Source organism: Narcine bancroftii, chromosome 7 (genome assembly GCF_036971445.1).
Source record: "Narcine bancroftii isolate sNarBan1 chromosome 7, sNarBan1.hap1, whole genome shotgun sequence".
NCBI lineage: Eukaryota > Metazoa > Chordata > Chondrichthyes > Torpediniformes > Narcinidae > Narcine > Narcine bancroftii.
In genome coordinates, this window is record NC_091475.1 from 161,841,136 (window position 1) to 161,866,646 (window position 25,511).

The 25,511-nt window shown below is 43.4% G+C and overlaps 1 protein-coding gene across 1 annotated transcript in view; it reads right to left on the bottom strand.

Moving 5' to 3' along the window:
* Window positions 1-16,915, bottom strand: part of creg2 (cellular repressor of E1A-stimulated genes 2) — a 56,525-nt gene extending 39,610 nt beyond the window's left edge. The window contains exon 1 of the mRNA XM_069891062.1: window positions 16,219-16,915. Coding sequence (XP_069747163.1) covers window positions 16,219-16,902 — 684 coding nt within the window. The 5' untranslated portion in view covers window positions 16,903-16,915. The remainder of the gene's footprint in view (window positions 1-16,218) is intronic.
* Between the last annotated feature and the right edge of the window lie 8,596 nt (window positions 16,916-25,511).

A 25,511-nucleotide genomic window follows, 5' to 3' on the forward strand; every position in this document is an offset into this window, starting at 1 on the left:
GGTAGCCCCCCTCACCCAACAGTATCCAAAATAGTATACTTATTATTGAGGGGAATGGCCACAGGGGTGCCCTGCACTGCCTATCTGTTCCCCTTCCCTCTCCTGACTATCAACCATCTACCCTTCTCCTTGGTATGATCATGTCTATCATCCCCTCTGCCTTACAAATAAACCAGAGTTCATCCAACTCCAGCTCCAATTCCCTAACTCGGTTTGTCAGAAGCTGCAGCTGGATGCACTCCTCACAGATGAAGTAGTCATGGATACTGCTGGCTTCCCTGACAACCCACATTCTGCAAGAGGAGCATTCCCCTGTCCTGGCTGCCATTCCCACTGTTTATGTCCAGAGGGAAAAAATATATGCTGAATCCTTCTTGTTCTTCAAACAGTGTGGCTCTTTCTTACTTCAACTCCCACACCTCAGCCTCTTCTCCCTGAAGCCCCTTCAGCCAAAGCCTTGCCACTCTGACTCAGCCCCTTCTCTCTCAATGACCCCACTGCTAGAAAGTCTCTCACTTTTATAGTGATGTTTGGGTCACCTGACTTTGATTGTTGAACTCAATTGTCCAATCAACTGCTATCTGCTGAGTCTCTCCTTTTTCAACCCTTTTGTCTTGAACTTGAAGACCCAATCAACTGTGCCATTGTCTTCAATTGTTGAACTCGATAGAGCCACAAATGGATATGGACATGTTAAAAAAGTGTGCAAGAGGCAGATGGAGTAAAATGTGAGAAAATACAAGGTTATCCACTTTAGAAAATAGAAAAAAACAGAACATTTCTTAATAACAAGGCACTGGTCCATTGGATCACAAACCACATGAAAGCAAAGGTACATAGACCATTCTTTTTTAAAAATATTTTATTTATACTTTCACACAAGCTAGTACAGCCATATACATTGTTAGTGCCATCCTGGCAGCTCATATTCAAATTTACATACACTCCATTCTCATTATTGACTGCATACACCAGCTCGCGTCTTTTCCAGTCTCCCCACGTCTAACACAGGACAGCTCATTCAGACTTTGACAACAACAGAAAACTTTACACCAGGATAATAAATAATAATTAGGGAACAGGGATTGTCACTGTTCAGTGGACGATCGATGGGCCGATATATATATATATATGGCTTTCCTTGATCGGGATTAGTGCAAGGAAGAGGACACCATGGCAGGGAATGGGGGAATCAATCACCACCATATGCCTATGTACAGCTGCCAAATTCTTTGAAAAGTGTCTTATTTGTTTCTCAAATTATAAGTTACCTTCTCCAGGGGAACACAGCTCTGCATTTCCATATTCCATCGTTTGATACTAAGAAATGAGTTGAACTTCCAGGTAGCCGCAATGTACTTCTTGGCCACTGCCAATGCGATTAACACAAATTGGGTTTGAAATCTGGATAGCTTCATTGTAAGCCTTATGTCCATTATGTTTCCCAACAGGAACAACTCTAGGTCCTGTGGGAATTGTTTACCTATAATTTTCTCTAGGACTTAGCCTAGTTCTTTCCAAAAGGACCTCACCTTGTGTGAATTAGATTGTTACACATATAATTTTAACCTTGCTTGTAACCTAAATATTATAACCTTGATTGTAGAACAAATATTATAACATTGATTGTAACACAAACATTATTAATCAGATTGTAGAACAAGTATTATGAATTAGATTGTAGACCATATGTTAACTTGGGAATTTACTAATGCACGGGGGGTTAGCTAGTTTTTGCTTGGGGGCAAATGGGATGAAACTTGTAAACGGGCAATGGGATCGGGGTGACGGATGGGGGGTGTACGCAAAGGAGGGTTGGGGGAGCCCTCGCCCACCAGCCGAACTGCCCTGTGAACAGAACCCGTATAGAGCTTGGCAATAATAGGCGAACTAATGTAACGCGGTGGTAGCATAGTCAGGGCGAGATTGTCCTCTAAAGAGGACAAAGGAGGGATTGTAAGGTAAAACATCATGAGATGGGAATGTGTAAGGAGTTACCCTGTACAGGGCTGTAACAAGAAGGGGAGGTGTCCTTGTACTCCTGTTAGGTAAAACATCATGAGATGGGAATGTGCAGGGCTGTAACAAGATGTGAATGCATCCTTGTACTTACAAGATAAGAGAGACATTGATGGATTGAGAGGCAGGAAGCTAGCAGGGAAAGGATAGCAACAGTTTTAGTCATTGGACAAGTAATGATATGATGATGTTCTAAGCACATATCCAAGGGTATAAAAAATCACCATTTTGCTGATAACGGCAGAATGCATTCTCCGACTAACATGGTTAGTCGCAAGTGTTACAATCCGGTAATAAAGAACAAAGAACCCTGATTTCGACTCAGCCTGGTGTTTGTCTCACTCATTCATGAACAAAGCAGACCTAACACTTGGCACATGACCAGGTCGTGTGCACGAACGTCCCAGTCGCCATGCAGCAACTGAAGCATTGGTCCAGGATTTCAGGTTTTGACCTGTTTATTTTCTGCGGCATTAGATACAGCTGGTGCAAGAAATTGTATCCACCAACCTGTACCTTACATTGATGACCGTGGTCATGCTGTCCCGGCCTAAGTCAGACCAGCATCCCTCCTCAATTATAATACCCAAGTCCGACTCCCATCTTTCTCTCAATCTATGGAGAACTTTAAATTGCTATTTTCTTGGGTCCATCCGACTGGAGCAGGAAATACATTGCAGAAATGGAATTTATTTCCATTCCCCCTTCAAATCATGGTCTCTATGGCATTGCACCAAGGTAGGGCCATACTTGGACCCAATACATCCCGTAAAAAGATCCTCTATGCACCTGATGCCATTACAGCGCCAGGTGTCCAGGATCTTATTACCTTCCGTTAGTGGTATTAATTTATTAGGAGTCAGGGGCGTTTTTGGAGACAGCCCCACTTTCAAATATTGATTAATTTTGTTCCAGATATTAATTATTGTTTTAATGTGGGGCTGCCTTTCTTTCCTGACTGTAATTTAGCATCCCATTTACAAATAAATTCCTCTGCCATATTCTCGCCCACCAGGTGCAGATCAATTTGTGCCCAGGATGGTACATCTCCTCCCTGGAAGAGAGAGGTGATATATCTCGACTGGGCTGCCCAATAATATATTTTTTAAAAGTCTGAAATCCTCAATCCACCTAGACTATAGTCGCATGTTAATTTTTCCATAGAGATCCTTGCCACCTTACCATTCCAGACAAACATTCCGACCGTGTGTAGCAGCTATTTAAAGAAACCGTGGGGCAACGGCACAGGCAATGTCTGAAAAAGATACTGGAATCTTGGCAACACATTCATTTTGATGCTATTAACTTTGCCCACTAATGTTATGGGCAGAGGCATCCATCTATTTAAATCCTCCTCGACTCTCTCCAGGAAGGGGGCATAATTTAACTTGTACAAATTATTCAAGTTGTCATCAATATTAATAGATAGGAAGTTATGTGAAAGAGATTGTATGTTGCCTCCCTGGTGCCAGGGTCCAAGATATCTCAGATTGAATTCATGGTATTCTGAGGAAGGAGAGTGGGCAGCCAGATGTTGTGGTCCATATAGGTACCAATGATATGGGTCAGAAGGGTGAGGAGGTCCTGCACGGAGCATTCAGGAAGGATCTCCAGGGTTGAGATCTCAAGATTGCTACCCATGCTAATGAGGTTAGAAATAGGAAGATAAGGCAGCTTAACACATACCTAAAGACATAGAGCAGGAGGGAGGCCGTCAGGTTTCTGAATCATTGGGCTCTCTTCTAAGGGAAGTGGGACCTGTTTTGATGGGACGTTTGCATCCGAACTGGAGGGGGACTAATACCTTTGTAGGGTATTTGATCCCCTCCTGTGGCCACTTTAAATTGCTATTTTCTTTGTTGGCTATAATTCCCCTCAGTGATTGGCATCACCTCATATTTTCTCCCAATTGATCTTATATCCAGAGAATTTCCCATAGTTCTCCGATACCACATGCAATCGAGGCAAATAAGCCACAGGGTCTGTCAGATAGATCAGCAAGTCATAAGCAAATAAGTTGATTTTTTTGCTCCTCCTGGCCCACTATATAATGTCTGGATCCTGGCGAATGGCCTGAGCCAGTGGGTCCATTGCTAGCACAAGGAGAGCCGGTGATAGCGGGCACCCTTGTCTACTAGATCTGGTAATTAGTAAAGCTGAAGAGATTTGTCCATTGGTCATAACCTTTGCCTTGGGTGCATGGTATAGCACCCTAGTCCAATTTCAAAAAGTTGGCCCTAACCTCACCTTCTTCAGCATTTGAAATAAAAATTCCCACTCCTGCCTATCAAAAGCCTTCTCTGCATCCAAGGAAACAGCCAATCCCTTCTCATTTCTGATTTGTGCCAGATCATTACACTCAACAGTCTGCCAATATTATTCGCTACTTGCCTCTCCTGCAGAAAGCCTGCCTGGTCTTTATTTCTTAATTTCGGTAAATGAAATGCCAATCTATTTGCCAGGGCCATCTTATAATTAGCATTCAGCAGGGAGATTGGTCTATAAGAAGGCGGCAAAAGTGGATCTTTACCCTTCTTTAAGATCGCCATAACTATCGCCGTTGCAAAAGATTCCGGGGGGGGGGGTCCGTGTCTCCCTTGCCTGCTTTATCACCTCCATATGCAGAGGCATTAGTAAATCCTAAATTCTCGATAGAACACAAAGTGGGAATCTGTCCTCCCCCAGAGACTTGCCAGCTTGTAGTGCACTCAATGCTTTCCCCAGCTCTTCCTCTGTAAGAGGAAGGTCTAGTCCCTCCTGCTCCTCCAGACTTAAATTTAGGAGATCTAATCTGGCCAAAAACTTGTCCATTTGATTAGAATCCCCAGGCAATTCAGATTTATACAATCCTTCATAAAATTGTCTGAAGGACTCATTAATTTCCTTTGATTTATACAAGATCTGGCCATTACCTGTTTGTATTGCATTGATTGTTCTAGAGGCTTGTTCTGCCCTTAACTGCCAAGTAAGGACCTTATGAGCTCTTTCCCCAACTCATAATACTTTTGCCTCGACCTCGTAAGGGCCTTCTCCATACTATACGTCTGAAGCATATTATATTCCAATTTCTTGTTTGTAAGAGCTCTATCATGGTCCTCTGAGCCTCATTTCTGAAAATCTTTCTCTAATTGGGTAATGACCTTTTCTAATTCCTCCACCTCCTTCATATAATTTTTCTTGACCGTCTTTGTGTACCCAATTATCTGGCCCCTCAAGTATGCCTTAAGGGTGTCCCACACAAGGAATTTATCTGGAGTAGAGGGGCAGTTGGCCTCACAAAACAGCTATTTCGACTTTTATGAAACTACAAAACTCCGGCTTTTTCAAAAACAGTATTAAGATGCCATCTGTATACTATGTCCTGCTTATCTGGCATTTCTATAGTCAAAACCAGAGAGGAAATGGTCCAAGAGAAGCCTTGCCCCATACTCAGCTTCCATGATCCGACCCTCTATATGGGCTGAATCCAAAAAAAATTCTATTTTAGAGCAGAAATCATGTTGCTTTCAATAAAATGAGTAATCTAATGGTGGCTTTCACTGCTCTAGTCTGAGTTATTCATTTTGTGGATTTATCCAGCACCGGATCCAGACAAAGATTAAACTCAGCCCCATTAGAATATTTTCATTTGCCTCTGCCAGTCGTAGGGAAATGTCCTGTGTAAATTTTTCAACATCATAATTGGGGATATTCACTAGGGTCCAGAATTCTGAATATATCTGACAGTGCACCAGAACAAATCTTCCCGTTTTGTCTGTAATCACCCTCTGCACCAGAACACTCTTTCCCACTAGAATTGCTACCCCCCTTACCTTTAAACCAAATGAGGAGAATATGACCTGACCACCCATCCCCTTTTTAGCTTCTGATGCTCCCACTTTGTTAAATGCATCTCTTGGAGGAAGGCCAGATCTATCCCCATTTTTTTAAAAGTGTGCCAAGACCCTTTTTCGTTTCACCTTTCCATTTAAGCCATTAACATTTAAAGTAGCATACTTTACACTTTTAGCCATTACACCAGGGCTCCCTCCCTAAATGTTTTCCCTCCATCTCCACTGCCACTCCCCTTGCAGACCCAATCTCTTTCCATCTGCCCTTTGCTCCACTCCATCCAAACTACAACAGGCCCTGGGGGGGGGGGGGTGTGAAAGACACCACATATTCATTCTCCCACAACACCACAATGTACATACCTGCTCACAACCATACCCCTCCAAATAATAAAAGGGAACACACACCACACACATCATAAGAGTCTCAACCACCCTCCACTCACACCTCTGCTGGTCACTCTCCTCCTCTCACCGCCATTATCTCTTACCATGCAGTCATCATGACTCTCCATTCTCACCCTCAGCACCTTCCACCTGTCAAGTCCCAGAACCTCCCAGATTCTTACATATAACATCTTTTATCGTCATTTTTAAAAAAAATCAGAAAACAGCCAAAAACCCATTCTTTATATTACACAGAAATCCAAGTCTTCCAATCTATCAGTTTTAATAATTTTAAAGTCTTATTGCCCCTTTTATTCTTTCCCACCTGGTCCACCATGTAGTGCTGGCAGGATATTTATAAACTGATGCGCTTTCTCTTTTTCTGTAAAAAATTCCCCCCCCCCCCGCCCGCAACATAATTTTCAAGGTAGTGGGATGATGTAAAACAGAACCATAGCCCTTTTGCTTTGCCAATCGCTTAACTGGTTCAAAGTCTTTCTGCTTCTTGAGCAGAGCTACACAAATATCTAGATAAAAGAACACTTTCGACCCCCTGTACTCCAAGGGAGCTCCCCTCTGAATTGTCCCTTTTGCTGCCACCCCTAATATTTTCTCTTGATCTTGAAGATATTTTAACTTTATAATGATTGACCGGGGTCTTTGTCCCAGTCCTGGCTTAGGGACTGGGGGCCTAAAGGCTCTTTCTATTTTAATGAGGGTTCCCAGCACCTCCTTTCCTAGTGCTTCAGGGATTAATTTAGTTAAGAACTCGCCCCCCCCCCCCCCACCACCGGTGTCTTCTTTCAATCCCACTATTTTAATGTTGCAGCTTTTTGTGAACTTCTCCAGAAAGTCCAACTTCCCCCATACTTCATCTCTTTAAGGAGAGCTTTAATTTCTTGCTCCATTGTGGCAATTTATCCTCCCCTGCCCCCATTCTCTCCTCTACCTCTGTTACCCTGCCGGTTATATTCACCAGGGACCCTCCATCCGGTCCAATTATTCTGACATGTCTCTGGCCCTTCTGTCCACTACCTTCCCTAACCTATTTTCCATTTGGGTCAGAGTCTGTAAAATGTCTCTTAAAGAGGGCTCCGGGCCCTCCTCCTCCCTTTTCTGTTTTCTGTAGCAGCCCGGCCTTCCAGCTTCTCCTGGCCTCGTGGCTGGGTCCCTCACACACTCGGCCGCTGCCATTACTGTCGCCCCTCCGACCCTCATCTTTGACTTGATAGCCCTCGCGATTGCCGTGATAGCTGTCCCGGTCGACCTCCTCCGCATCCTCGTAGGAACTCGTTAGGCCCAAGCTCACGCTGGCTCCACTCAAGCCTGGTGCACCCTGACTTGACACACCGCTAGCGGACTCTGACTGTCGGGGAAATCACTGCTTGGCATGCAAACTCATGAGCTGTAAGGGAGAGGCAGTTGTCCTCCTTCACTCCTGATCACCTGCTCCAAGACTCTTACTGCCTTCTTTGCCACTCAGGACCGTTCCTCCACTCTAGGCACAGCCTGAAACTCCCATTGGTGCTGAGGTCAGGGGGGTTGCATCCTCCTTGATGTCTCTCGGGTCGGCACTGCCACTACTCTCACCACGAGGCATCTCCACTTGCCTTGGATCCTTGTCGGGCCACCCATTTCCTCACTGTATTTTTCCTTTTTTTCGTTGATTGAAGTTCCTCATCTTCTTCTTGTATTCAGACAGGATATTTTTTCTCTTTTTTTTGTCCTGGATTTTGGATTTTTTAATGCTGTTTTCTGATCTAGGTCTGGGAGCGCTTTGACTCTCACCATCACATGACCTCGTACATAGACCATTCTTCAAGAATGTTGGAGAATAAGACATCTTGGTATAATTGTAAAAGGCTTTATTTAAAATTGGACCTGGAACACTGTACAATTTCACACTCAAGTTTAAAAAAAAGAATATGAGACCTGGGCTTGGAATCAGCACTAGATTCAGTCAGTTGATTCTTCAAGGTAATAGTGTAACCCACTATTACCTTGAGGTTAAATCTTCCAGAATTTTGGCTTATACTTTTCCAAGGCAGGATGGTTAGATTTGTAGGGGAATCTGCAGGTGGTGATGCATTAATGCTCCAACCAGCCTGGTATTTCATGGTGATAGAAGTCACAGATTTAGGAAGTTGGATTAACAATGCATATTTTTGCATGATGTATGTTGCAGCCACAGTGAAGGAGGGGATGAAAGTTTCAAGTGATGGATGATGTGCTAATCATTTGTCCAGGATGGTGTTGAGTTTTATGCACTTTTGCAAGTTACACTTATCCAGGCAAGTGGCGAGGAGTCATCTCACTCCCTGATTCATGACATGTTGATGGTGGAAAGGCATAATGTTATTGGAGGTGAGTCTTTTACTGCAGGATGCCAAGCTTCTGCCTGCTCAAGCTTTGGCTGGCTAATCAGTTTCTGGTCAATGGTAATTCTCGGGATGTTGTCAGCAATGCTAATGTCATAAAACTTGTGATTAGTCTCCTTTGTTGTAGACAGTATTTTGTGGACTTCTGTGGACAGTGCATGCATGAATGTTCTTTTCAATCTTGCTGCCTGTACTCATTTGTCAAGTTGTTGCAAGTGGACTGAAACATTGTGCCATTATCAGAAAACATCTGCACCTAACTAGGATAGAAGAAAGATCATTGATGAAGAAGGTGAAGATGATTGCGTTCAGTTGCTGCAGCAATATCCTGGGCTGGGATTATTAACTGTCATTTAATACACTCTAATTTTCCCTGATATGAAGACTACCAGACTGTTCTCTTTCTGATGCTTATTGGCTTGACTTTAACCAGGGCTCAGTGATATCACATGCAGTCAAATGTTGCCCAGATTTCAATGGAAGTTACTCTCACCCCACCTCTGGAATTCAGCTCATTGGGTCTATGTGTGAACCTTAGCTGTGATGAGGTCTGGAGCTGAGTGACCTTGACAAAATGAAAAAAAAGGTCAGCATTGAGTAGTTATTTGACATGCAAGTGCTGCTTGATAGCACTGTTAGGGACACTTCTTATAACTGTTAATGTTTGACTTAACTAATTGGGGTGGGGTTGAAGGCCTGGATTGCATTAGAATTGTCCTACTTTTTTATGAACAGGACATGCCTGGGACGTGTTCCACATTGTCAGGGAGATGCCAGCATTGGAACAACTTGGCCAGAACAAAGATAGTTCCTGAGTGCAAGTTTTCAGTGCTACAGCCAGGATGTTACCTGTTTCCATGCATTCGATGCATTCAGTGGTCTCAGAACAGCCTTCATGTAATAGTATGAAATTGTAGCGGCAGCTACACTGCTATTGAAAGAACACACAACCAGATGGGTTGCGCTCAGTGAGCAGAAAACTGGTTTATTGCTGCCTGCCAGGCTGGACTTATACTCCCTGCGCTGAGAACCGCGCTGGGGGGCGCCGACGTCACTCGGGCATCACGTGGTCCCCCAGCGTGGGCTTCTGAGCCCGTGCTGAGAAGGGGAAACCCCCGATGGCGCCATTTTGGTCGGCTGCCCCGCCGCATGGATTACAAGTGGGGCCGGTTCACCTACCTAGTGGCATGCCGCCACAAAATTAACTAAAAATCAATCTCAAAAGGAAGCTGAGAAGTATCACTTCTGGTTGAACATAGTTGCAAATGTTTCAGCCTGCTCTTCAGCACTCATGTGCTCGACTTCACCGTTGTTGAGGATAAAAATATTCTTGGAGCCAAAGGTTACAAGTTAGTAAGGTTGGACCAATATTTATTGCACTACATCAGGGAAACTGGATGTAGACTGGGAGATCACTTCACTGAGCACCTTTGCTCTACTGCATCAATGACAGGGTTCTCCCAATGACCAGCCACTTCAATTCTATGTCCCACTCTCAGATTGACAGGTTTGTCCATGGCCTCATGCACTGGCAAACCAAGGCAACCCATAAATTGGAGGAGCAATACCTTGTATTCTGTCTGGGCACTCTCCAACTAGATAGCATGATCAATGACTTCTCCTGTTTCTGCTAGCCCACTCCCCATTCTCCCTCTCTTCCCCATCCCTCTGTCCCCTTTCCTCCAGCTCTTCGCCCCTGCCTCCTCCATTCCCAAGGCCATTCTCCCTCCCCTGTTGGCTGTTGTGTCTCCCTCCTTTTCCATCAGTTACCTCTTGCTCGTGAAACTGTGAACCTTCTCCCTACCCATTCCCCACTATTTTGTTCAGGCACCTGCCTACTTTTTATTCATCCCTTGATGAAGGGCTCAAGCCCAAAACCTTGGCTATGTATCTTTATCTTTGCTATAGAAAGTACACTCTTTGACCTGCTGAGTTTTTCCAGCATAGTGTTTAAACTTGCTATACCTAAATTACTGCCCTCATCGCACAAGAACTCCTCAGACTTCACATCGACATAGCCGCTCTCAGTGAAGTCCGCCTTGCAGATGTAGGCAGCCTCCAAGAACGCGGCACGGGCTACACACTTTACTGGTCTGGCAAGCCTATGGATGAATGATGCCTATCTGGTGTAGGCTTCATGGTCAAGAATTCCATTGCCTCCAAACTCGAAAACCTTCCGACAGGCCACTCGGACCGGATCATGTCCATGCCACTCCCCCTTCAAAACAAGCGTCGCATCACCCTCATCAGTGTCTATGCTCCAACCCTCCAGGCGGAACCAGCAGAAAAGGACAAGTTCTACACTGATCTGCGCAACCTCATTCAACGCACCCCTACAGCTGACAAGGTTGTCATCCTTGGCAACTTCAATGCTCGCGTCAGCAAAGACTCAGAAACCTGGCCAAGCATGGTGTCGGCAAGTGCAATGACAACGGGTGCCTCCTGTTGGAGCTCTGCGCAGAACAGCGGTTTGTCATTACAAACACCCTTTTTCAGCAGAGGGACAGCCTGAAGACTACCTGGATGCATCCCCGATCCAAACACTGGCACCTCCTGGACCACGTCCTGGTGCGAGAAAGAGACAAACGAGATGTGCTCCACACCAGGATCATGCCCAGCGTGGAATGCCACACTGACCACCGGCTTGTTCGCTGCAAGCTCAACCCTCACTTCAAGCCAAAATCCAGGAACAGTAAAGCCCCCAGAAAGAGGTTCAATGTTGGAAACTTGCAGTCAGACGAAGTGAGAAGAAATTTCCAGGCAAACCTCAAAGCAAAGCTAGAGGATGCAATCCGCCTCACGGACTCGTCCCCTGAAACCCTCTGGGATCAGCTGAAGACTGCCATACTGCAATCCATTGAAGAGATACTGGGCTTCTCCTCCAGGAAGAACAAGGACTGGTTCGACGAAAACAACCAGGAAATCCAGGAGCTGCTGGCAAAGAAGCGAGCTGCCCACCAGGCTCACCTTGCAAAGCCGTCCTGGCCAGAGAAGAAACGAGCCTTTCGTCGCGCATGCAGCCATCTTCAGCACAAACTCCGGGAGATCCAAAATGAGTGGTGGAATAGCCTCGCCAAACGAACCCAGCTCAGCGCGGACATTGGCGACTTCAGGGGTTTTTACGAGGCTCTAAAGGCTGTGTACGGCCCCTCACCCCAAGTCCAAAGCCCGCTGCGCAGCTCAGATGGCAAAGTCCTCCTCAGCGACAAGATCTCCATCCTCAACCGATGGTCAGAACACTTCCAATCTCTTTTCAGTGCCAACCGCTCAGTCCAAGAATCCGCCCTGCTCCAGCTCCCTCAACAGCCCTTAAGGCTAGAGCTGGATGAGGTCCTCACCCGGGAAGAGACATATAAGGCAGTTGAACAACTGAAAAATGGCAAAGCAGCATGCATGGATGGAATCCCCAAGAGGTCTGGAAGGCTGGCGGCAAAATTCTGCATGCCAAACTGCATGAGTTTTTCAAGCTCTGCTGGGACCAAGGAAAGTTGCCTCAGGACCTTCGTGATGCCATCATCATCACCCTGTACAAAAACAAAGGCGAGAAATCAGACTGCTCAAACTACAGGGGAATCATGCTGCTCTCCATTGCAGGCAAAATCTTCGCTAGGATTCTCCTAAATAGAATAATATCTCGTGTCGCCGAAAATGTTCTCCCAGAATCACAGTGCGGCTTTCGCGCAAACAGAGGAACTACTGACATGGTCTTTGCCCTCAGACAGCTCCAAGAAAAGTGCAGAGAACAAAACAAAGGACTCTACATCACCTTTGTTGACCTCACCAAAGCCTTCGACACCGTGAGTAGGAAAGGGCTTTGGCAAATACTAGAGCACCTCGGATGCCCCCCAAAGTTCCTCAACATGGTTATCCAACTGCACGAAAGCCAACAAGTTCAGGTCAGATACAGCAATGAGCTCTCTGAACCCTTTTCCATTAACAATGGCGTGAAGCAAGACTGCGTTCTCGCACCAACCCTCTTTTCAATCTTCTTCAGCATGATGCTGAAACAAGCCATGAAAGACCTCAACAATGAAGACGCTGTTTACATCCGGTACCGCACGGATGGCAGTCTCTTCAATCTGAGGCACCTGCAAGCTCATACCAAGACACAAGAGCAACTCGTCCGTGAACTACTCTTTGCAGACGATGCCGCTTTAGTTGCCCATTCTGAGCCAGCTCTTCAGCGCTTGATGTCCTGTTTTGCGGAAACTGCCAAAATGTTTGGCCTGGAAGTCAGCCTGAAGAAAACTGAGGTCCTCCATCAGCCAGCTCTCCACCATGACTACCAGCCCCCCCACATCTCCATCGGGCACACAAAACTCAAAACGGTCAACCAGTTTACCTATCTCGGCTGCACCATTTCATCGGATGCAAGGATCCGATAGACAACAGACTCGCCAAGGCAAATAGCGCCTTTGGAAGACTACACAAAAGAGTCTGGAAAAACAACCAACTGAAAAACCTCACAAAGATTAGCGAATACAGAGCCATTGTCATACCCACACTCCTGTTTGGCTCCGAATCATGGGTCCTCTACCGGCATCACCTACGGCTCCTAGAACGCTTCCACCAGCGTTGTCTCCGCTCCATCCTCAACATTCATTGGAGCGACTTCATCACCAAAATCGAAGTACTCGAGATGGCAGAGGCCGACAACATCGAATCCACGCTGCTGAAGACCCCACTGCGCTGGGTAGGTCATGTCTCCAGAATGGAGGACCATCACCTTCCCAAGATCATGTTGTATGGTGAGCTCTCCACTGGCCACCGAGACAGAGGTGCACCAAAGAAGAGGTACAAGGACTACCTAAAGAAATCTCTTGGTGCCTGCCACATTGACCACCGCCAGTGGGCTGATATCGCCTCAAACCGTGCATCTTGGCGCCTCACAGTTCGGCGGGCAGCAACCTCTTTAGAAGAAGACCGCAGAGCCAACCTCACTTATAAAAGACAAAGGAGGAAAAACCCAACCAACCAATTTTCCCTTGCAACTGCTGCAATCGTGTCTGGCTGTCCTGCATCAGACTGGTCAGCCACAAACGACCCTGCAGCTGACGTGGACATTACCCCTCCATAAATCTTCGTCTGTGAAGCCAAGCCAAAGGACCTAAATTACTGAAACAACTTAGATCTTTGGAGGGACGGACAGTAAATGATACAGACTGTTTGCTCCGTTGAAGTTCAGGTTGGAGCTCAAGCTAAGAGATAAAGAAAATATAATCTTGTAAATGTTTGAACATTTTCTAAACCACAAGGTGACACAGTTTGTGTAGCAGTCAGCGCAAAGCTGTTACAGCACCAGCGATCTGGACCGGGGTTTGAATCCCACGCTGTCCGCAACGAATATGTACATTTTCTCCACGTCTGTGTGGGTTTCCTCTGGGTGCTCTGGTTCCCTCCCTGCGTTCAAAACATATCAGGGGTTGTAGGTCAATTAGGTGTAATTGGGCAGCATGAGCTCATGGGCCGAAATAACATAAGAAACAAAAAAACACAAGAAACAAAGGCAGGAGTGTGAAATTTGGCCTTACATGCCAGCTCCTCCATATAATAACATAATTGGGGTCCCTTACAAATACTTGATAGGCATGGTCATTAAGAAAGTTGGGGAGCACTAAGAAAGTGAACAAAATAAAACATCATTAATCAAAGTACCAAATGGCCTATTTATGCTTTAGTTATGTTCTTCTACAACTCAAGGGGTCAGCAGTGGAAAGGGTAAAGAACTTTAAATTCCTGGGACATTTCTGAAGATCTCTCCTGGGGGCCCTCATGTTAGTGTAATCTTGAAGAAGGCTCATCAAGGCTATACTTGGTTAGGAGTTTGAGGAGATTCAGTATGTCACCAAAGACTCTTGCAAATTTCTACAGGGATACTGTGGAGAACATTCTGACTGGTTGCATCACTATCTGGTATTGAGGTACCAATGCACAGGAAAGGGAAAGGCTACAGGGAATTGTAAACTTGGCCAGCACCGTCATGGGCATTAGTCTTCAATCCATTAAAGAGGCAGTGTTTCAAGAGAGCAGCTTCTATTATCAGGGACCCTCACCACCCAGGCCATGCCCTCATCTAACTGCTACCATCAGGAAGAAGGAACAGGAGCCTGAAGACAAAGACCCAACAGTACAAAAACAGCTTCTTCCCCTCTGCCATCATATCCCTGAAAGGACATTGAACTACAGGCACTAACCTCACTTTTGCACCCATTCATTTATTTTTAAAAAGTCATTTATAGCAATTTTTGCACAATGCTACTGCAAAACAATAAATGTCACGACACATTCATAACAATAAATTCTGATTCTATCTGGGAAACTAGCTGGAGCATGCAGCAACATACCCGTTCTCATATATGACAGACCCAGGTTCTTTCTTTAGTCCTTCCTGCCAACAGACCATTTGTTCCACAGTCAATATAACTACCGTATATTTCAGCATACAAGTCGACCTTCAGGTTAAGTTGGGTCCCCATTTTCAGTCTCATTTTCATGGTTTTATCATATATTGGCGAACAAGTCAATCCGCCAATTTTCTGCAAGGAACATGCCAGAGATTGGTGTCTGGGCATCCCAGAAATAACCCAAACTTTGTTACAGACCCCAATCGCCAAGTAACAAATCTGTAAATTAAGCAAGCAACTAAAAAAAAAACAACCACCTTTGCTTCTGGCCAGAAAGATGCCAGTGGGTCTAAGTCTTCAGCATTAGCTACAGCCAAATTCTCCACATCAGATGACGTTTGCATCAAAGAAGTCGCCTCACTGCCCAAGCATCCTCGGTGGTGGTTCCCGAGCAGCAGCGGCAGGCTCTTCGATTGTAGAATGTCTGGGTGGGTTATAGTGGGGAGGTGTTTGCAGGGTCATATTATAATACGCCAAATCGACCTTGAGCAGTTTTTAAAAGTTTAATTTAAGGTCTCAAAAGCGTATCTGGCGTATGTCGACCCCCCCCCCTCCCCATTTTTGAGGGTTTCAAGACTTGTACGCAGAAATATACGGTAATGGTCCAACAAACAGTCCAAACACTGTTCTTTACCCACTTCTTTCTTCAACCCCACAACGTTCTCATCAGCCAGAAACGAGTGTTGAAGGGCTGCATTCAATTCCACATCCCCCAACAGGTTGCTCTCAGATCATTATAACCACACGTTAAAGGAATGAGCCGGCCAATAATATATATATTTCTGAACACACCAAATCAGCTGGAAGTGAACCCCCACCCCCCCCCCCCCCCGATTCCCTGGTATAAAACGATAAACGCCCCTTCTATTCCTTCTCCAGTGAGAACATTCCCGTTTCTTTTGCGGACGTGTTGCCATAACATTATCCCCCCCATGTATCAGTGTAATTCAGCCTTCCATAATTAGAATGACAACAGGTTTTTCTCCCCCATTTGCGCATAATTCGACTGGGAACCGCGCTGTAAGAACCCGTTATGTTGAGGTTTTTTGGGCCAACTGGATAATAGGGCTCAACTGGCTCACTTATCATTTTTCAAGGGGAAGAAACAATCTTTCAGTTTCCCAACTTTGCATTCTAAGAGAAATGTCGGTTTCATTTCGAACCGGGCAGCCCGAAAGAGTGCAGAAGGGGCGGGTGTACCTTGTCCAGAGCGGAGAGAGTGGCCAAGAAGCCCCAGCTACTTGAGTGGAGCAGGCGGCGGGCGATCCGCGCTTTCCCCTGCCGGGGCGGCTCGGGAGGGGTCTGTTCCACGCCCTTCACACCCAGCGCGTCCCTGCGGTAGGAGAACATCCTGGAGGGGAAGCCGAGCACCTCCCTGGGACTCTGGAGCCTGGCCGCGGCCCGGGACTCCCCCATGCCATCCTGCTGCTGTCGGTAGACGGCGGCTGGGTAGGAGGCTTTCCAGATGTGGCCGCCGCGACTGCTCTGGAAGAGCCGGTTGGGCAGCACGTCCCCGTCCCCATCCTCCTCCTCCTCCTCGTCCTCGCTGGACACCGTCTCCTCCTGGTTCGTGACTGCCCAGGACACGGAGTTGACGATCACATAGCCGCGGCAGTGGTGCACCAGCCAAGCCAGCAGGACCAGGGCAAACGGGGACAACGCGGCCATGGCTCCCGCCTGCTGGTAAACAGCTCCTCGATAAAGTGCAGCTTCTCTCCCGGCACCGCTCGACTTCAAGGCACCACCATCTGGTGGTGAATCAAGACGCGCTCGCCCCGCTTCCAGCAGGTAGCGCCTCGACCCCAGAATGAGTAAGAATTCCCCTTGGAGAACTGTCTTAATTGAAGTGTGCTCGCCAAAATCTTTCTTGCATTTTGTTGCCATTTGTTGGCAAACAATCTATTTGGCACCCAACTGCAAAATTAAATGAGCTCTCCCTTCCCTGAGAACGAGGACAGATTCCTTTATCGGAAATAGAGTGAATGGGCATAGTTTTAATGTAATGAGATTATTCCTTTCTGGTTCGAAAATGCAAAAAAACAGATCGGATTTAGGACGATTCTTTTGTGTGACAGGACGAAGTATTGTATCAAAAACACACAACCCCGCGGGGAGCGGAGACGGAGCGCTCCCGCGGGTCCAGCCGCCCGGTCGGCTCCTAACGACGGTGGTTTTATTAGAAATCCTGCGCCCAAGATGGCAGACTGGAGCAGAGTACCAAAGGATGCGACGATCCCACCCTGTGAGCTGCTGAACTGTATTGAATTCCGGATTACCTGGCTCCGCCCCGTCCTGTGACTGTATCCGCAGCCCCTCCCTCTTTTGACCTGGTATAAAGTTCGTCATGGCACAGGATAAGGTCCTTGCCCATTGTGAATAAAAGCCTGTAGATCAGTGACTCAGTCTCATCCACTCAATCTATTTACTGTGTGTCACATGCACTGTCTGAGAAGGAGAAGCGGAGGAAGTGACCACTTGGACGGACCCGTGAGGGGGCTCTGCGGCTGAGGGACCAGTGCATGCGGCGTGCTGCTGGCGACTCAAGATGAAGAACCCATGGAAGCTGTGGGCTGCTGGAGACTGCTGTCGGGAGACTCTTGCTGTACTGTAGACTGCTGGAGACTGACTTGAACTGGATGGATGGGTACCTGGCAATGATTTGGACTGGACTCTGTGTTGCTGTGGTGACTGGAGGCACATCTATGGACACTCAGTGACTCGGTGGGGGGTGGAAACTCTCTTTTGCTCTTCTCAGACTACGTCAGACTGTAAGATGCGCTTAGGTAATTCCTGCTGGTGGTGAATCTATCTGGCTTGCAGCAGGCAAAAAAAAGTTCATGTAATATGACACTGTTTTATTACTATGATAATAAATGGAATTTTGAAATGTGGGAAGAACTCAGCCAGTTTTGCAGCGTCTGTAGCAGGTAAAGGTAAATTACCAACATTAAGGTTTAAGCAAAAAGCAGACGGGCCTTTCAATAAAGACCAAGAGAGATAGGGGGAAGAATGGGAGGGGAGGAATCCAGATCAAAAGTCAAAAGGTGCTCATTGGATATGATAAGGAAAGAATTTCCATTAGAGGATTTTGACTCTGTGAAAGGAGACAGAGGGAAAAGGGGAGAGAGAAAGACCGAGCTGGGGGAAAGGCAATGGGGGAAGAGGGGAGTGGGGAAGTTTAACCGAAGCCAGAGAAGTTTATGTTAATGCCCTCCGGTTGGAGGGTGCCCAGAGAGGTTGTTCCTCTAAATTGCAGGTGGTCTCAGTCTGGCAATGCATGAGACCATGGGTGGACATGTCTGGAAGGGAATAGGATGGGGATCTGAAATGGGTAGCCACTATTGGGGTGGTCAGAGCCAAAGTGGTCAACATTTTGTAGCCACTGTGGTTTAGTGATTCATCTGGCATCACTAGCCTTTAAATTCTTAATCCACTAATGATTGCCCTGTCAATCATCTGAAGTCTACAATTAAAAATAAGGGCATCTTGAACAATTCAGCACTGATTTTTTTTGTTGCAGACGTGACGTAAGTAGTAGGTATGGGATTATCTGTGGCTCCGATTCATTACCACCAGCAGGTACTCAGTGAAGCCTATCACCAGGAATGTTAGCAAAAGTTGAACCTCCTGAATTGAGGGCAGATGATTTAATTAGGTTGGACATTTGAATGCACTCCAATAAGAAAGAAGATAAATTGGCAAGTAGCTGCCTTGATCGATTTGACTCCATATCCAGAATTGAGCTGTGTTGGTACTTAAACTGATCACTATATTTATTAATTATGTAAAGAGTGGGATAGGAAGCCACATATTCAAATTTGTTATTGGTTTAAAGATCGGTGTTGATGTAAACTGCCAATGGAAGTTTTAAAATACCATTAGTAGAAAGTATGAATGTGAAATCATGGGATTTTGATTTCAATAATTGTCAGGAAATCCATTTGCCATTGGACAAGATTGAATACCTTCTAACTGCTATAAAAATAGAAACTGTGGTGGTCCATATGGAGCAGACATACTTGCAACAAAATCTATTAAAATATCATGGACTGATCAACAAGATCTAAAGGTCTAATGAAATATTGGCCTGTCCCTCTAAAAGACTAAAATCCAAAGGGTTTGAAGTTAAGCTCTTGCTTTGCAAGGCCCTGGTTTGACTGTGCCTGAAAAGCCCTGTTCAATTCTGGCCATATAGCATAGCTTTATTTGAAAGATATTTGGAATTCAATGGCTAAGTTGTGAGGAGGAAGTACTCAGGCTGCAGTAATAGTCTGTGGACATTAGAAAATTGGGAATTGTTTTGATTGAAATTTTTGATCTATTAAAAGGAACTGGAAGAGATAAACCACTTCCCCATCTTGGGGTTTCTAACAATGTCGAGAGAGTCAAAATCTCAGTGTAAAGCCTTTACATACAAAGTATGGTACATTTAGAATTCCTTTACACAAATATTAATTAATAGCAGGTCAATCATTAATTTTAAATCTGTCCTTGATGTACCATTGTTAATCAAAATAACTAAGGGATAGTGGAAGAAGGGAGGAATAGATGACAGTAGAAGATACTCTGCAGCCTGAATGGGATATCCTTATTCCAAAGTAAAATACAACTGATGATGGGAATATTCTGCAGGCCTGGCAACACCTGTAACAGAGGATCAGAGTTAATAGTCTGGAGGGATATTTCTCTGGCCAGGTAACTCCATTATTACATTGTCAGGTGCTCATTCTTCATCGATAAGTGCTTGAAAAAATATTGGATGATATCAAAATAAGCTCAGTTGTCTTTATGCATCACTCTGGTCGCAACCCTTCCTCACCTCAGGAAGAAGATACAGAAGATCGCTAGATTCAAGAACAGATCTTTTTCAAAGGCTCTCAGGTTCTTGAACCTCGCTGTACTACCCTAACCACAAACTACTTGTGGAACACAAAAAGATCTATCTGCACTATTGAAACACCTCTTCCTTTTCTTGAACAACTGAGAATATTTATTATCAATCTATCTTTTATATTTATCTTTCTGTACAGTTGCAATGTACATTTTTTTTTAAGTATACCTGTTTGGCTGCAGCAAGTAAAAAATTTGTTGTGTATGTACATTATACTTGTGTGTATGACAATAAACTCATTATCATTATATCTGATATCCAGCAATGCACAAGTCCGAAGAATAGGAATTATAGTTGATTTTTCTCCCATGGCTTGAACCACTTAATTCAACACAAACTAGAACTTTTATTTTGTACTATCTCATTATTTTGGTGACAAAAAGTGGTGCCATTTACCGAATAGGTTCTAATTTTCACTGTTAACAATCAATCCTTATTAAGATAACTAAAAATAATAATGAAGAGTTTATTTATGTTATGTTTATTGTTTTTTTCTTTAACATGCTATATGATCCCTTTGTTTACACTCCGTCTGAATTGGAAAAAAAGCTCCCATTTGAAAGTTCTACTTTTGGGCAGATCAATGATAAACTGCAACATGCCTGAACAGTTTACTCCTTATTCTGAATCGTATAAATCTTATGTACTGAATTGTATTGTAATATCTTCTTCCTGTCCAGTTCCCCATGCCTCAACTCTATTTCTGACCAAACAAGCAAACATTTGTAAATTATATTACATAAAGTTAACAATGGTATATATTTTTTAAAGTTAGATCTCTAGAGATGATTACATTCACACCTTACTGTAATTTATAAAGTTATAACTGAATCTCAGCAATCCTGAGCAAATCTTCTTCCTGCAATATTATTTTGGTGCTTTGAAAATCTTCTTTGAACGTAATTTATCTTTGCATATCAGGAACAAACAGTTGCTGCATCCTGAACATGTGGATTTCAAATATCTGACCTTTCTTTAATGTGACAACTGCTTTCTTCCCCAGTGACAGATTCAGCTTAAGGATGCTTGGATCATCTTCAACCGAAGCTGGAATTAACTGCTAGAAATAATCACATGCTTTTAAGCATCAGAACTTTTTTAAGCATTCTTTTGATCTTTACAAGTAGTGACAGCAGAATGAATTGTGCCTTTTTAAAAAATCCATAATCCATTGAATTTCTGCCCTCCATTTGCCTATTTATATAGTGAATCACTGACACACAGAACCACCATATTTAAACTTCCCATTGAGTAGGACCTGCAAGCCAATGCCCTAAAGCACTTCTAAAAAGCATAGGCGAAAAAATAAGCTGATGAGCCAAAGCAAGAAATATTAGGAGGGATGACTGATGACTGGGACTTGGCAGAATAATAGTTCAGCATAGGGTAGATGGTTGAAAGGGCCTGTGTCCATGCTGTAGTGTTCTGTGGTTCTGAATTTTAATTTAAAAAGGTAACAAAGATGGAGAGAAATCAAGAGATTTAGGAAGGAAAATGATACAACTGATAAGGGTAAAGTACAGGGAATGGGTTTGTATCAGGAGGTGACCACAAGAAAATGTTTTAGAACTGGAATTTTGTATTGAAATAAAGAGTTAAGGGCTTGTAAGACTATAAGTACAAGAATGGGTATTTCAATTTTGGATCACAGGGAAGCAAGATGCATTGCAGATTAATTGACACCAGAATAATGGGTATGTGCAACTTGGCATGGGATAAAATTTGGAAAATGTTTTTAAATTTGTTTAAATTTACGATAAGGGAGAGTGGCCAGGAAACCATTTGAAATAGTTGGATCTTCAGGTTGGTGAATGTTTCAAAGGTTGATACTGATGCATGCAACATTACAGATTTTGAAAAAAAAAACACCCTCAAGTGATTGAGGTATGAGCCAGGAGAGAGAGCCCGGGTTAAAAACATGCCAAAGTTGTGAACCTTCAAACTGATAGTGATGGATGAGCATTAAGATTTGCAGGAGGAATACACTGAAAACCGTATTCCCAGTTTTTGGCTGAAGAAAGCTAACTCATCCTATATTATACAGTAAAACCCCCACTATCTGGAATTCAAGCAACTGGCAGCCTCACGCAACTGACATAAAAATTGAGGAAAATAATTTTTAAAAATTAAAGTAAGTAAGAATAAAATAATAGGTAAAAATACACGTTTAAAATTGTAAAAATAAACATTTTCTGAAGTAACACAGAAACCTTTAGTGAAGATGGGAGCAAATATTCAGCCTTGGCATAATTTGCTCACAGGTGCTGTTTGAATAAAGTTTGAATAAAGCTGTGTTTGAATAAAATGGCATCGCCCCAGATTAAGAGGTGGTTGATGCCACTTGCCGTTGGTGTGACTCTTTTAAAATGTCTCTTTATCTCTGCTTAGTAATCATCCCAATCATAGGCTTTTTCTGTAAACTTGAGGGATGGGAGTTAATTATCTATAAAGTTATTGTTCATCTTTCGCATGGCTCTGTGGAGGGGGAGGAACCTGCAGATGCAGCAACGGTTAAATCTTTTCAAAGGATGTGACTGAAAATAAAGTAAAATGCTTTTAAGTTTATATATTCATACAAGTGAAGTTTGTTCAGTGTAAGAACAATATAGTCTTTTAAACTGTTTATTCTTAATGCAGGTGTATTATAAGAGAAAGTCTCAAGCAGCCAGAAAACATACTTATTCAGCATCCCCCAATCCCTATAAGTGCCAGATACTGGGGGATTTACTGTATATTCAAACCCACATATAGCATGAAGGCAATGGTAAAATTGGAACTGATGGAAAGGTAAAGATGAATGACATTAATTATAATAGTATTCGATTCATTTTAAAAATTTCTTGGATTAATTAAAAGTTGAAGTGATGACACAATTTACTTGTCATAACTATCTTTTAGAGGCAAGTTCATTTCTAATCTATGACGTCAATAAAGGAATGACATGCTGTTTAATACCACACAATGAGGAATCAGACAGTGACATGTTTTTGCTTTGGCTGTACATCTTTGTTAGTTTCTGGAGATTGGTGTTTAACTGCATGAGTGCATTCAGCAAAAGCGGCTGTCCAGTATTATTAACAATGAGAAACTCAGTCCTTTATTAATTAGGTTAAATTTACCTTGTGGCCAGTCGAAGTATCAACTTTAAATCCCAAAGGTTTGATGGTGTTATCTTGCATATCTTTTTCACTTTTTTGTTCTAATTTTGTATTGAGGGATTTGGACGGTGCTGAAACATTTCTGAGAACAGATTCCAAGCCACGGTACTGAACTGTGCTACGTGAGAGATGATCTCTGCTTTCTGGTACTGACTTTTCAATCTCCTCTTCCATGTCGGACCAAAGGACATGAGTCAGGTACTCAGAAATGAGAAGATTCACCAAGTGCAAATATCCTATTGCATAAGATTCTTTAGAAAATTGCCACTTCTCATCACATATTTCTGTACTATACAAGATCCTAATATATAGTGTGTGTGTGTGTGTGTGTGTGTGTGTGTGTGTGTGTGTGTGTGTGTGTATTTTGTTTGAATTGTGTAGTCATACAGTCTTGGAAATATTTGTTTCTAAACAATTGTAATTTTAATTGCTGTAACAACTATAAATTTACAATATAGTTTAAAAATTGCATTTGTTTCTTAAATGTTTATTGATGAATAATAAAAATATTTTTACTTTAATCATTACACTTTAAGAATATCTTATCACTGACATCAATATTCCTATCTATATATTGAAAATTGTACATTATTCTGTGTTTAACCAGCAATGTGATCTTTACATTTAATCATTTATGGGTGCTTGCCTATTTTAAATTTCAAGGACCTTCTCCAAATGCACTTTCATATGTTGTAAACGAATTACCTGTTTGATTTGTAGACATTATTCATTAAGATAAAGTTTAGTTAAGGCGATAAACAGTTAGCAAAGCAGTGAGTGAAATGCTGTTTCATTGCCAGCAAACCCAGGTTCGAATCCGGTGCTATCTGTAAGGAGTTTGTACATTCTCCCCATGGCCTCCATGGGTTTTATCTGGGCGCTCCAGTGTTCTCCCATCCTCCAGAAATGTATGGGTTTGATAGGGTAATTGGGTGTTATCGGGCTGCCCGGATTTCATGTGCCAGAATGGCCTTCTACCGTGCTGTATCAATAAAAAAAATTACAATTAAATCGATTATTTCAAAAAAAGTTTAGAAACAGTATTTACCTTTTTGTAAATCTGCAAGAGTGAATGGAAATAATACATTAATGACTCTGGATAATAAAATCCTGGACACCTGGTGCCAGAAGGGGATCAGGTGTAATCGAGGATTGTTATGAGCAAGGGCATCTTAGGTCACTCAAACAACTAAGAAATACATATGATTTGTCCAATAAAACTTTCTTCTGCTATCTCCAGCTAAGATCTTTCTTAATAGATAATTTGGGAACGATTATGGGCTTGCCTGTGTATAGTGACATGGAGATTCTAACTCGAAAGTTGTAAGTTCATCCCTTTGATGTATCTCCTATTCGAAAGTGAGGGTCCAAAGCCGGGCTTACACAAGTCAAGGGAAAGATGGGAGATGGACATGGGCACAACAATCCACGAGCGGTGCTGGTCACATTGATGTTTGGACAGCATGACAACAGTTATTAATGCCAGCTACACATTGGTGCAATACAATTTTCTGCATCAATTGTACCTCACACCACAAGAATGACATAAATCTAAACTAGAAATTTTGGAAATGTGCTTCATAAGTGGTGTGGAGATTGGAATCTTTATCCACTCAACATGGCTGTGTACAAAGGTGAGATCCTTCTGGGAGGACCTGGGGGACATTCTGAAAAAAAATTACAAAGTTGGATTTTCCACAGGATCTGGAATTGTACCTTCTGGGAAATGTGAGTTTTAACTACAGATACCAAATTCAGTTTATGAAGGTCACCTTGTCAGTAGCCAGGAAATGTACATGGAAGTCTGACTCCCAACTAAACATTATACAGTGGAATATGGAGATACAGAGTTGTATTCCCCTGGAAAAAAATTACGTACAATTTAAGGAGAAAATATGACACATTTGTTAGGGTGTGGCAACCTTATCTGCAACATATAGGTTCACAGATATAGTTAAACCCCTTCTAAATAGAAGAAAGAAAAAAAATCTGTACTAATAGTTGAATGATTAAGATAAATGAAGTAGGTTGTGGTGGAGATAATGTGCTCTTGTGTCATATCTTTTTCATTTTCCTTTATGTTATTTTGGGTTTACCATTAAAATAATATGTGTGAAGAACAAATTCAGCTGAAAGAGAGCAATGCACTGTTATGTCTCTGTGTTACTTGGGAGGCTTCTTAAATAACTTAGAGATGCTAGATTCAAATAACAAAAGAGACTTTATTTACTGATGCCTTCCATCATCTCAGGAAACTGTTCTCTCTCTCTCTCTCACACACACACACACACACACACACACACACACACACACACACACACACACACACACACACACACACACACACACATATATGCCCCACAGTGGTGCACTACAGTTACTACAGTGAAAAGGGTGTATTCTTATATAGTTCACATTATCCTGACTATATAACATGCATTCAT